This window comes from Pyrenophora tritici-repentis, chromosome 9 (assembly GCF_003171515.1).
Source record: "Pyrenophora tritici-repentis strain M4 chromosome 9, whole genome shotgun sequence".
NCBI lineage: Eukaryota > Fungi > Ascomycota > Dothideomycetes > Pleosporales > Pleosporaceae > Pyrenophora > Pyrenophora tritici-repentis.
Genome location: NC_089398.1, coordinates 1,384,043 through 1,396,049, shown reverse-complemented (window position 1 = coordinate 1,396,049; position 12,007 = coordinate 1,384,043). Strand labels below are relative to the sequence as shown.

Genomic DNA, 12,007 nt, shown 5'->3' with positions numbered 1-12,007 from the left:
ATGGGGTTCCTTCGTGACAATACCACTCCACCCAGTTGCGCCTCTGGGTTATAACCCGTCAAAGACATTGCGAGTTGCTACATGCATCCCAAATATAAGTATATCCCTCCAACGAAATCCCCAGTTCACCCTCATTGCTTGCCGTGACCTGGCTTGCTGTGCACCAGTCAAGTCGTCTTGACGTCGGTCTTCAACTCCCAGTAATTGCCGCCGATCATAGCAACTGCCAAAGCTGACGCGCTCTTGGCCATCTCCACCTCGCCAAACTCGACAGTCATCTTGGCAACGCCGCCGTGGCACTCGAACTTGCCGGCCCAAACGTCTAGCCACTTGGCAGCGGAATAGGAATTACTGGCAGTGGCCTTGAGATGCCAGGAGCCATCGTTACGGATGAGAAAGCCGGCGACGCGCTCAAAACGATATGCCTTCATCGAGGTGTGATGCTCGAAAGTGCCGACCTGGGGTCTAATCAGTGACTATAAAACGCTTGATGGACGCCGTCACTTACGAAGACCTCCAAGCCCTTGCGCCAGATGACCAACTGGACGTCTTTCTTGCCGAATACCGCTTTAAAAATGTTGACATTGGGGTTGAGGAAGGACTTCAGCGTATCCGGCGATGTGTTGAAGAGCGTCGTAACTACAGCGTCTTGAAGTTTAACCGCGCCTTCTTCCTTGCTGTAGACATAATCGCCAAGATTGATGATGTGTGCGTGGCTGTTCGGGCCGTTCGAGGGCAAGGTCTCAAAATCGTCTGTGTAGGAGAGGGTGCTGCTCTGGGTCGATTCACTCTTGGTCGGCGAGGGAGGCGAGTCAACATAGTCAATGTCCATCGGGACAGTATCTTTCTGAATTGCCATTGTGGTGGTACGTCGACGTTGAGGTGGGAGTCTTTGCAGTGCTGCTTGGGGACGAGAGTCAAATAGAAAGCTGAAGTTTTGCTTGTTGTAGTACTGGAGATCCTTCCATGATAAGATTAATGAGCACAACAGTCGGGCGCGCTAGAGCGTGGTGAGTGATGAAATATGGGAAATGAGGTGGTGAGCGTGTAGTATGAAGGTGAAGAGGAGCCAGGCACGCAAGTCGTGTGTACCTTGTGAGAACATGATAGGCGGTACTAGCGCTGAAAGCGGAGTTGGTGACCCAAGGCAGGTGCAACGGTGATAGTTTTACAAGAACAGTCTATATGCCATAGCATAGCAATCTTAGTACAAATATACAGCCCAATCATGTCGTTTGACAAGTAAACATGCAGTCGTAAACAGGACGTCCATGATAACAGTGATGAGCCACTCGTGCTTGGTAGAGTCCCTCCATTTTTGCGACCATCTACTGCTTACGCAATTACGGCTCCCTAATCTGACTAGGATACACGTTCGATATCTTAAGATTCGGGAGTAGATGCCCCATCAACGGTATTCACCCCCCACACGTCTCCCCTGTTTTGAGCAAATCACCCGCCATACGACATGGCATCTTCCACCTATCAGCCACCGTTCTTGTCAACTATCAGCTTTACAAGGGTTGCAACCCTGTACGTATGTGTGGCGGTAGATGCAGTCATGCAGGGTAAGCTACGAAAGTACCGGTAAGCAGGAGCACGAGGATCTGGGCGACAGTGTTGGCGTCTTGGCGACGCAGACCAAACCCTGAACCCTGATATCACTCGACGACATCACTTCAAGATTCATACACGTGAGCAGTATGTACATAGTTCAATTGTGATAGCTGCACTAAGGCCAGTGCATGGTTGAAAGAACAGCACCCCATTCGTCGGCGTGTCGCCTAGTTTTCCCACACCACTGCGCTAAGACCGTCCTCGTTCTCCGGCCTACCAGCAGCACCAATCCTCAAGTTAGCCACCAGTTTTCCTAGCTTGCCGGAAGTCGTATCTCGTGCCACAATGGCCACATTCGAGGTTGTCTGATCGCCCACGGCAACAAAAGCACCGTCCTTGCTGATGTCGAAGGTGCGTGGGTACGTGCCATACGAAGACGTAATATCAGTCCACGTAAGGGTTCCAGTTGAAGAGATGGTGTACTGAGTGATTGAGTCGTTGCCCGAGAACTTCTTGTCGTTTCGGTTCGAGTTGTAGAGGAAGTTTCCCTTGGCCCTGATCTCACCAACCTTCGTCCCAGAGACGGCGGTGGTGTTGCCCTGGTAGGGCGTCAAGGTCTGCTTCAAGGTCAGGCTCATGCAACCTCCCTGAGCGTACGTCACCGCCCAACTGGAGACGCTGTTGGTCAACTCGTTCGCAATGAAAAGAATTGTGCCCTCTGCGCGGCGCACGCGTGAGGAGCCGGCTGGCGACCAGAAAACGCCGTGTCTTGGGCCTGTGCCGGGAGTTGGCTTGCCAGGAGCGCAGTCTGTAAGCGCGCCTGTTTGATGGTTGATCTTGTGGATGCGGATTGCATCAGCACCTAGGTCAGGTACGACTATGAAATCTCCGGTAGGATCGACAAAGGCGTGATGTGGGTGTGCAGCTTCCTGTCGGCCCGTATTGGGACCTTTTCCAGTGTATTTGATTGTTTGCATGGGCTGACCACCATTCAACGGAAGCTTGAAAGTCGTCAATTGCGATGTTTGGCTATGCACAAGTCAGTAACAATAACTTCCACTGCAAAAGGTTGACATACTAGTGAGCATTCGCAATGAAGCTTCTTCCTTCTGGACCACCATATAGAGTATTTGCAACTACACCCTGAGGTGTAGGCGCGGTTCCGGCTGATCTCAAGCTGCCATTGTTCCCGATGGAGAAGGAAGTCAGAGTTCCTCCGGAGTTTCCGATAAAGTTCTCATCGGCAATGTACAGCCCCTTTCCAGCATTATCATATGTGAGCCAACTGGGCAGCTTGTTACCCGTGGAACTCGAGCTGCTCAAAGCCAGGTTATTGCCGTTGAACGTGAGGTAGTTGATTGTACCCGAGTAGTGGCTCGCCCACAGATTGGCCGCACTGGCGACGCTGCCGAATAGCGGCAGAAGAAGAGGATGCGAAGGCAGCATGATGAATGTTGATGAATGCAGTCGTGTCCTTGCCAACGTACGGCAGAAGCTCGACTTTGTATGTCCACTTCTGCCGTCCTTTGAATTTCCGCTCTCATGGTCCTTGTTGTCACGCGTACGTGTTGGCCATCTACTGTGAAACCGCTAACTACTCGTTTGTGGACTAGGGAACGGCCTTGGTCACGGATCGTCTCTAAACGCAATGTACTATTACTCCCTCGGGAGATGCGGCTCCTCCCAAGCCGGTTAAAAGCTATACATCGGGCAATATAGATGCAATATGCACCCACATGTAGAGCAGGGGTGCATTGTTTCAACCGGTTGTTTACCCCAGGTTCATCAACATGGAGAAATTGCAATTGCCTTATATTTCGGGTGTGCATCCCGACTATATGTCCCTTCTACCTTTTGCCTGCGTCACAAAGGCATCCAAACCCGCTGCGCCATAGTTACCTACCGGTAGGTAACGGTTAATCTTTACCCCGAAAGACGCCGGCATCTGTACGGCAGTACGGCAGTAAGTACCGGTACGGTAATACGCAAAAGCCGGGTGCATCCGTGCTTACGGGAAATTCTCTATTCTGGGCCCTGAAAGTCCGCATCACGTGTCCAAACATGGTGTTTCTTAGTCTTCGGTAAGGTTGGTAATATCGCGTCCTAGTTTGTGACGTCGCACTCTTGCTAACGCAACTACGAAAATATCAGCGCGTGCACAGTCTGTTTCCCATCAAAAAGCATATAGACAAAACAAAAGTCAACACATCGCCTGTCCTAGTCACTGCCGATCTTCTGGTCCTGCATGTGGGCCTGTAAATGAAGCTGCAACTACCAAGATGGACATATACATTAAGAGCGGGCATTTTTTGGTTGGGTTGGATTGTTCTTGGCTTGCTTCGTGTCCGATTGGTACGCCTCTGCACGAGTACCACGGTTTGCGCACTCGCCTACCGATGACCGTGATTACCGGCGCGCACAATTCCAACACCGTACGGCCCCAAGGCGGACACAGGAAGAACTCATACAGGCCCAAGAGGAGAGCTGTAAGGCATACTTGTGGGTTATGAACAAGGTTTGATATGAGGATGCATGCCGAACTCCACTACTTAATCTCCCCGCGACTTGGTGTACGCCAAGAGACGAACCAGCGATTTGGCGGAAAGTGGCGGCCACGGTGTTTGCCAAGGCCACCGAAGCTTGACCAGTCCCAATATGGCTTTTATCGATTCGTATACGCTTCACTTACCATGTCAGTGTCAGATCCGGTGGATCCGAGACCCAAACATCTCATCTTTACGAAGCTTTAACCAAAGTTGACTCACGGGGGTATTTGCTTTCTCCTTTCATACCGTTTAATCATGGTTCATTGGATTGTTCGACCGAGACCGTTTCCGAACAAACCGTGTCCCTGCCTCCCGATGACAAGCCTTTCATATATAGTTCAAGCATGCATCCGGTGGAAGTGTTTCTGGGCAGCCAAGCTTCTACCCAACTTCCAATATGGTGAAAATCTATTCTGAATGGCTCTATACAGCCACCGCTTTCTTTGCCCTCTCTTCGGCCACTTTAGACAGGAGAGCAGCCGTGGATGATTGCCTCAAGTCCCATCAAGTTCCGGTATACGCAGCAGGCACGGCAAACTACACCCAGGCCATCAAGCCTTTCAATCTCCGCCTTTCGTTCACCCCGGCTTCCTATGCTGTGCCACAGACTATCAAGCATATTCAAGATGCCGTAGCCTGTGGGGTCGCAAACAAGATCCCCGTCACCGCAAAATGCGGAGGCCATAGCTATGCCGCCCATGGCCTAGGAGGAGAAAATGCCCACTTGATCGTTGATATGCAACGTTTCAACAGCGTCACAGTTGACCAACAGGCCCAAAGAGCCGTGGTACAGGCCGGTGGAAGACTAGGAAACATTGCTCTGGCACTGTACGACCAAGGGAAACAGGCCATCAGCCACGGAACATGCCCAGGGTAAGTCATGGCTTTTACAAGAAAAGAACCCAATCTAACAACAACAACACAGTGTAGGAGTAAGCGGATTGACACTCCATGGCGGTTACGGACTCTCCTCTCGCAAACATGGTCTTGCTTTGGACAATGTTGTCTCTGCTACGGTCGTGCTTGCCAACAGTACTGTTGTGACTGCCTCAGCCGATTCAAACCAAGACCTCTTCTGGGCTCTCCGCGGTGCCGGTGCAGCCTTTGGCATCGTCGTCGACTTCACATTCAAGACCTTTACTCCTCTTGAAAGCAACGTCATCTTCGACTATTCCTTGTCCCCGAAGAACACCAGTCAGCTAGCAAAATATGTAACTGCGCTACAAGACTTTTCCATCAACGATCAGCCTGCCGAGCTCGACATGCGCATGTTCCTGCCAAAGCAGCTGACAGGAGTCTACCATGGAAACCGCTCAGAATTCGACAAGGTCATGGCACCCCTCCTCGCCAAACTCGACATTCCCGCTGGCAGTGGCAAAGTATCAGTAAAGGGATGGATTGACACCCTCACCCACTTTGCCTTTGGGCCCCTCAAACAAGCCGAAGTCTACGACACCCACGAGAACTTTTACGCCAAGTCTTTGATGCCCGAGGCCCTCTCCCCTGCCGCCATCAAGGCAATGTCAGACTACTACTTCACGACTGCCAGCAAAATTACCAGAGGTTGGTACCTCCTGATCGACCTCCATGGCGGCAAGAGCGCGTCCATTTCCCAGGTCGGCCCGGACGAGACCAGCTACTCACACCGCAAGTCCATTTTCAAGATGCAATTTTATGACCGGATTTTCCCGGATAACGCTACGTATAAGCCTGAGTACATGAGCTTCCTGAATGGGTGGGTCAATGCCATTGAGGATGCGAGTAACGGAAGCAAATATGGCATGTACGTCAATTATGCAGACACCGGTTTGAGCCGCACAGAGGCGCACTCTAGGTACTGGGGCGAAAATTATGACAGGCTCGTCAAGATTAAGAAGTCACTTGATCCAAACAATGTATTCGAGGGTCCGCAGTTGGTTGGAAGTTGAGTGGCAAGACAGATGCCGGTGGCGATGGTGGCTGGATATTAGATTGCGAGAAGTGTGTGGGGACGTCATTTTGTTGTTTATGGTAGATTGGCAACGAACACATTATCACCAAGAACAGTTTTATTATGATACACAGCACATACACGCCACAATGAATGAAGAAACTCATAATTCATTACAGTATATCTTGATTGAGGCACTTTGTATTATCCGATAGATCTTCATTGCTGCCCCCTCAATGCTGACCTATAATGCCGAAGCTATCCACCTCAGTATTGACAAGCTTTATCCAAGCCGCCATGATTACCCCATGTACTCGGCAAATATCAAACATGGGAAAACTGAGAAAGTTCACCGAAATTTGCATGTGCAACATCTTGTTGTCTCACTGTGTCATGCTAGAGTGTTTTTGCTTCGTGAAAAGGTTCTAAGTTAATGCTGCCTACAAATACACATTTACACCATGTCCTGGTCTACAAGAACTCAATTCCCACACCGAAGCTCAGTCCCTTCCTGCCCTCCTCCTTTGCGCGCATGACAAGAGGCAGCGAGAAGTTGACTTCAAACCTCGCAGCTGGATGCGCATACACGAGACCTACACCAGCTGCTGCGCTGGGCAACTCTGCTGTCATGGCGGAAAAGGACTTTTGAATGGCACTCGACACGTCGCTTGAGCTGCCAAACGAACCATCTTCCTTCTTGGAGTTTGGATTCTTCAATGCAAGGAGTCGACCGCCGTTGATGAAGGCTTGTAGACGGAGCGGCGTCTCTTTTCCGACACGGGGAATTGGAAGGAGGATCGACGCACCACCAGCTGCGTAGATATCACCGCCTAGGGCATCTGGACCATCACGAGGGCCGAGACCAGCGATGCGGAAACCCCGTACGTTGGTCGGGCCACCGAGCTGGAAGCGGTCATTGATGCGAGATGCTTGGGCCTGATTCTCTCCGCCCAATGCCAAAGGGTAGAGTAGACCACCTCGCAGCCCAGCGGTGAGCGTGATGCCCGTGTTGCCAAAGGGGAGAGCAACTTGCGACTCCGCCTCTGACTTCCAGAACGCTACGTCACCTTTCAGAGGACCCCAACCCGCAATTTCCGACACGCTCTTCATGAAGTAGCCGCTGTTGGGAAGGAGAGGGTAGTCGCGCTTGTCCTTGATCCAAGTATGCGTAATGCTCGACTTGAAGGAGTCGCCTGCGTCTGCGCGGACAGCGGGCGACGCATTTTCGGCCAGACCCGTGACTTGGCGCCAGATGCCCGAGTAACCGAATTCATGCGTAGCGCCATTCTTCATTCTCCATGAAATCTTGGAGTTTCCTCCTTTCAGTACCTCTTCGTGACTTGCCCAGCTCTTCAGTGTCGAACTTGCGAATCCGTTGACTTGAAACTTGAGATCAGGGTTGCTGAGAATTGGGCTGTCAAAGGCGAGGGAGTAGGCTGATCGTGTTCGTGTACCAAGCGAGCCATGTGCGTTGAGTGTCTCTGCCCCACCAAGGAGATTTCGCAACTCGGCGTGAACGTAGGCATCTGCTTCCGAAGCGCCAGCCTCCGTCCCGGTCTTGATAGTGTAGTTGCCGCGTTCAACAGCCGAAATGTAGACGTCGACATCGGTGGGAGAGGACGAGGCAATGGTTTGATTTGGTCGGTCGAGGTAGACTGATATTGGCGACTTGAAGATGCCTAGTTGCTATTAGACATGTACAAACTTCAATTGGGTGCCGTCCTACCAAAGCGATTGAGCTTGTCTGCTGCTTCGCCGACCTCTTTCAATGCATCTTCCAGAGTATAGGGCTCGGTGCGGTTCGCGCTTAGGAGAGGGTTGACGACTCGCTCGAGGAAACTTCTTCTTGTGCGGTTGGCGTGGAGGACGCGGACTGACGATATCGTCACCGGGAGGGAGGTGTTGTCTTCAACCTATACACGTCTCAGATATCGCTCCTACTTCTCTTTCGTGATGCATACCAGCTCCCCTAGCCTCTCCTGCGCCCTCTGGTGTTGAGCGTGAAGCCGCGCATTAATCTCATCCTGTTGTCGCTTCTGCTCGTCCAGGTCCGTTCTATTCTTGAGCCTTTCGAAGACCTGGTGGTCAATTAGCAACAGCAGATGACTAAGAAGCCCTGGACCGCTTACATCGTCTTCATTCGGCGAAGCCATTGGGCTGTTGATGTCTTTGTGCTGTTTCCTTGGCGCTCGTCAGAAACCTTGAACATGTCTGGATCGCCCGCCCGCCGCTGCGTCCGAGGCACGTGCCGCTTACTCTCAACCATACATGTTTGAAACCTGCAATCACTCACCTACCCGCTTTATCACTTTGCACTATTTGACTTTCTGTCTTTCCTGTCTTTCAAACCATTTAACCAGAAAACGACTTGTACAAGGGAAATCCGCAGCGACTTGCGCTTCTTCTTTTCCCGCCACCAATACAACGTACCGGATAGCCAAAGACCAACTACTTCCGTTCTTAACACGTCTCTTACCACTACTCACCCTCACACATACCACTTCCGCTCATCATGGCGACACCCGCAGCAACTAAGCGCCTCACCAAAGAATACGCCGCCATCACGAAATCACCTCCGCCCTACATATCCGCACATCCATCTGACAAGAACATCCTGGAATGGCACTACATCCTGACGGGCCCGCCCGACACCCCTTACGATGGCGGCCAGTACTGGGGCACCCTTCTCTTCCCGCCTGACTACCCTTTTGCGCCGCCCGCTATCCGCATGCACACTCCTTCCGGCCGCTTCCAGCCAAGCAGCCGGCTCTGCCTAAGCATTTCCGATTTCCACCCCAAGAGTTTCAACCCCGCATGGGAGGTCAGCACCATCTTGAATGGTCTGCTGAGTTTCATGACTAGCGAGGAGATGACAACCGGCAGTGTGAGAGCGTCGGAAGCCGAGCGGAAACTATTCGCGCAGCGCACGAGGTGGTGGAACAGCACTGGCGGCGGAACAAAATCTTCTGGTTCAGCAAACACCGGAGGATCACAAGCAGGCAATATCAGGGCGGGTGATGGCGGTTCAAAGTTCAGGCACGAGTGGCCCGAGGTTGACGAGGAGAACCTAAAGTGGATGAAGGAGAAGAATATCGATCCTGCGACCGGCCTGCCGCGACCCAAACCCACTCCTTCACAACCCGCTTGCTCGCCAGACGTTTCCGGTCTGAGGCGACGACCCGGAACGAGCGCGACCGTCGTTCACGACGCAGCGCAAATAGCACGAGATGCGGGTCAGGGATGGTTGGCTCGCAACAGGTTTAAGATTATCATCGGCATCTTTCTCCTATATATCCTGGTTGCTAGGGTGCTGGGTGACGGCGCCATATCATCTTCTGCCTGATTATACACTCCTAGTACTTGAGACTTTCACGTGCATATCGGCACCAGACTCGTGTAATGGAACAAACTCAGCAATAAAGACATACAAATGGGCATTCATTTGGGCGTTAGCGGTCGGCATACCCAGGCGAGTTATGGAGGAGACAGGACTGAGCGATGCGACACTCAGCCATCTTTGGGGTTTTGTACTAAACAATCCAATAGACCGTTCTACTTTCCTGAATTCTATGATATGTTGCTCGTGTATTTCCTACAAAGCAACTTTCCAATATCATTACAGACAAACTTGCCCTGACAGCGCTGATGATGTATAATCCTTACTCTTTCCTTCTTCTACACCCCAATCCAGCACCACGTAACCCAACGTCCCTGCGCCCTTCTCTGCAGCCAGCAAAGGCCCCCGGATGTGCCACCCCCCAGCCTCAGCCCGCCAACCCGCCCCTAACCCGGCAAAACTAGGCTCCAAACGGCGTCGACGCATGCCAAAATGACGATGATGCACGTACAGTGGAGCAGAAACGCGCGACCTTAACCGTCCCCCACATATGCCGCACCTTCTGTGCTCCGTCGTCATCTTTCAGACTAAGGAACTTTCCATGGTCTCGGATATGTCCGCTTGTAGTACTGTACCTAAAAAAAGATGGATTGAATACAACGTGAGATCAAGGAGGGAATATTTTTCTTTAGTCAAATAGGAAATAGGACTCAATACTACTCAATACTACTCAAGCAAATATCAACATCCCTCTACCGTACCGTTTCTTACACGGAAATAAGCATCACTAAGCCAATTATCCCAACCTCTCTCTGCAGATCATCAGCCATCGCCCAGCACATATAAACGCAGGGGCACTAGATATGATCTACAGGGCAAGCACATGCCAGCGTGCCAGCAATTGGGCGGGTGCGGGCGGGAGTTTCTGACACAGGGGAGGTGGGGGGACCAACCACCATCACCACCACACAGGGTAACGCGTTTTGCCATGGGCCTATGATGTCCGCCCGGTGTTTTGCTTGTGGAACCACCAGAGGTGGCACTAACACCTGCATGCTGGGTTCGTTCGTCCCCGAGCGTGTTTTTGGACAGTGCGGCGGTGCAGCGGAAGGTATATATGAGGGAGGGTGGTTCGCGGGTTCTGCGTGGTGGCAAACGTATTTGATTGTTTTGGAAATTACGACAAACGCCTTTTACGACCGTTACGACGAACATATCTGCGGATTAGAGAAATAAGAGATATATTCAGAATAATCACAGACTTATAACTATCCAACCACACCATGCGCTTCTCATCCATCATATCGGTCGCCATCGCAGGCGCAACCATCGCCGCGGCGCTACCAATGGATCTCACAAACTTCCTTCTCGTCACTACTTCGCAGGAGAAAATTGGGGAGAATAGTTCAGAGCTTAAGGCTGTATCCGCCACATCCCTCTTCGTAGGTTTTATCCAACTCCCTCTAACCAATCTCACCATGCTAACAACCTATCTAGGATCCCTTCCATCAACCCGCTCTCCTCTTGCGCCTCACAGGCCCGGGATATGGTTCCCTTCCCAATTTCACTCTCACAGATGGCACGCTTTCGACGATTTCGGCGGCACCGTTCGGAAATCAAATGTATCGGTATAACAGCACGCGTGTCACAGCCGGTAGCGAGCTGCAGTTTCTCGCGTCGGTTCAGCCAACGGGCAATATCGAGTTGGACGCGGGATATTTATTAACAGTAGATGGTCAAAGAGAGGGTTGGACGATTTGCGAGGGCGTGTTGGATGCGGAGGTGTTGAGCTGGATGGGGAATGCGACAGACTGCACAAAGACGTATGTGCATGCTGTGTTGAAGGCGCCGTACTAGGAACCCCCCCCGAGTTGGTAGAGAGGAAGGATGTGGCGCAAATTTCACCAAGTGCCTCGTCATTCGTCAGCCTCGTTGTCGTCATGATAGTGTAACTGTACAAACTTCTATTAACGATGTGAGGTCATCCTCGCTGTATTATGATGGCGAAAATGTGTAGTGAATATTGCTTCGCCCAATGGCCTATATTCGGTGTTGTCATGCGATGTGGGCAAGCGTGACCTTTAGAGTTGATCTCTGTGGTGAGCCGTATTGACTACCCTGCGCCCATGAGGAACTTGCGCCACCAAACCGTCTCTGCGTCGAGGAACCATGGACTTGCGGCTACAATGAATTCTTCTGGGGAAAGCGCTGCCCTCGGATCCAAATAGGGAAGGGCCATGACAAAGACATCGCAGGTTGTCAGGCTCGTACGTGCGAAGACGCAGTTGGTGATGTGGTGCGGCATGATGCTCCTAGGGTTGCTATCGTGCGTCGACCTTCCAATGTATAATTGGTGCCAATTCAATCTTGTTTGTTGGGTTCGACAGTATCTGATCCAGAGACAATATGAGCGGAGTCGAAATGGGATATAACGTAGTGAGGAAGTAACGATGAGGGAGGTTTGCGAATTCGTCTTCATCGGTAACCGCGTAAGTATAATGGATGATATGCGTCGTTGACTGAGTCGTTTGCCTTCTCTTCGCTTTATCCCGGGACTAATGTACGGTGTACTTGACCGCTCCTCCTTGTGATCTTGATGTTCGCGGCCTCAGCTAGAAAATCACACGTCGACTTTCT

At 51.6% G+C, this 12,007-nt stretch overlaps 7 protein-coding genes across 7 annotated transcripts; 3 read left to right on the top strand and 4 right to left on the bottom strand.

Annotated features, from left to right (window-relative positions):
* Positions 1-167: 167 nt before the first annotated feature.
* Positions 168-859, bottom strand: PtrM4_149050 (uncharacterized protein; the record flags this gene model as incomplete). Its single annotated transcript, XM_001938627.1, has 2 exons — positions 168-458; positions 509-859. 2 exons carry the CDS (start codon positions 857-859, stop codon positions 168-170), a joined length of 642 nt encoding a protein of 213 aa, XP_001938662.1.
* Positions 860-1,784: 925 nt separating this feature from the next.
* Positions 1,785-3,003, bottom strand: PtrM4_149040 (Lactonase domain containing protein; the record flags this gene model as incomplete). The annotated part of the gene is made up of 2 exons (XM_001938628.1): positions 1,785-2,586; positions 2,636-3,003. 2 exons carry the CDS (start codon positions 3,001-3,003, stop codon positions 1,785-1,787), a joined length of 1,170 nt encoding a protein of 389 aa, XP_001938663.1.
* Positions 3,004-4,500: 1,497 nt separating this feature from the next.
* On the top strand, positions 4,501-6,031 carry PtrM4_149030 (GlcD, FAD-FMN-containing dehydrogenase; the record flags this gene model as incomplete). Its single annotated transcript, XM_001938629.2, has 2 exons — positions 4,501-4,976; positions 5,029-6,031. The coding sequence occupies 2 exons, from the start codon at positions 4,501-4,503 to the stop codon at positions 6,029-6,031; spliced, it is 1,479 nt and encodes a 492-aa protein (XP_001938664.1).
* Positions 6,032-6,504: 473 nt separating this feature from the next.
* PtrM4_149020 (Outer membrane protein-protective antigen OMA87) lies at positions 6,505-8,186 on the bottom strand (the record flags this gene model as incomplete). Its single annotated transcript, XM_001938630.2, has 4 exons — positions 6,505-7,712; positions 7,760-7,946; positions 7,995-8,111; positions 8,163-8,186. The coding sequence occupies 4 exons, from the start codon at positions 8,184-8,186 to the stop codon at positions 6,505-6,507; spliced, it is 1,536 nt and encodes a 511-aa protein (XP_001938665.1).
* Positions 8,187-8,545: 359 nt separating this feature from the next.
* PtrM4_149010 (Ubiquitin-protein ligase) lies at positions 8,546-9,376 on the top strand (the record flags this gene model as incomplete). Its single annotated transcript, XM_001938631.1, has 1 exon — positions 8,546-9,376. The coding sequence occupies one exon, from the start codon at positions 8,546-8,548 to the stop codon at positions 9,374-9,376; it is 831 nt and encodes a 276-aa protein (XP_001938666.1).
* A 1,277-nt stretch (positions 9,377-10,653) lies between these two features.
* PtrM4_149000 (uncharacterized protein) lies at positions 10,654-11,248 on the top strand (the record flags this gene model as incomplete). Its single annotated transcript, XM_001938632.2, has 3 exons — positions 10,654-10,812; positions 10,868-11,193; positions 11,242-11,248. 3 exons carry the CDS (start codon positions 10,654-10,656, stop codon positions 11,246-11,248), a joined length of 492 nt encoding a protein of 163 aa, XP_001938667.2.
* A 235-nt stretch (positions 11,249-11,483) lies between these two features.
* Positions 11,484-11,675, bottom strand: PtrM4_148990 (uncharacterized protein; the record flags this gene model as incomplete). The annotated part of the gene is made up of 1 exon (XM_001938633.1): positions 11,484-11,675. The coding sequence occupies one exon, from the start codon at positions 11,673-11,675 to the stop codon at positions 11,484-11,486; it is 192 nt and encodes a 63-aa protein (XP_001938668.1).
* Between the last annotated feature and the right edge of the window lie 332 nt (positions 11,676-12,007).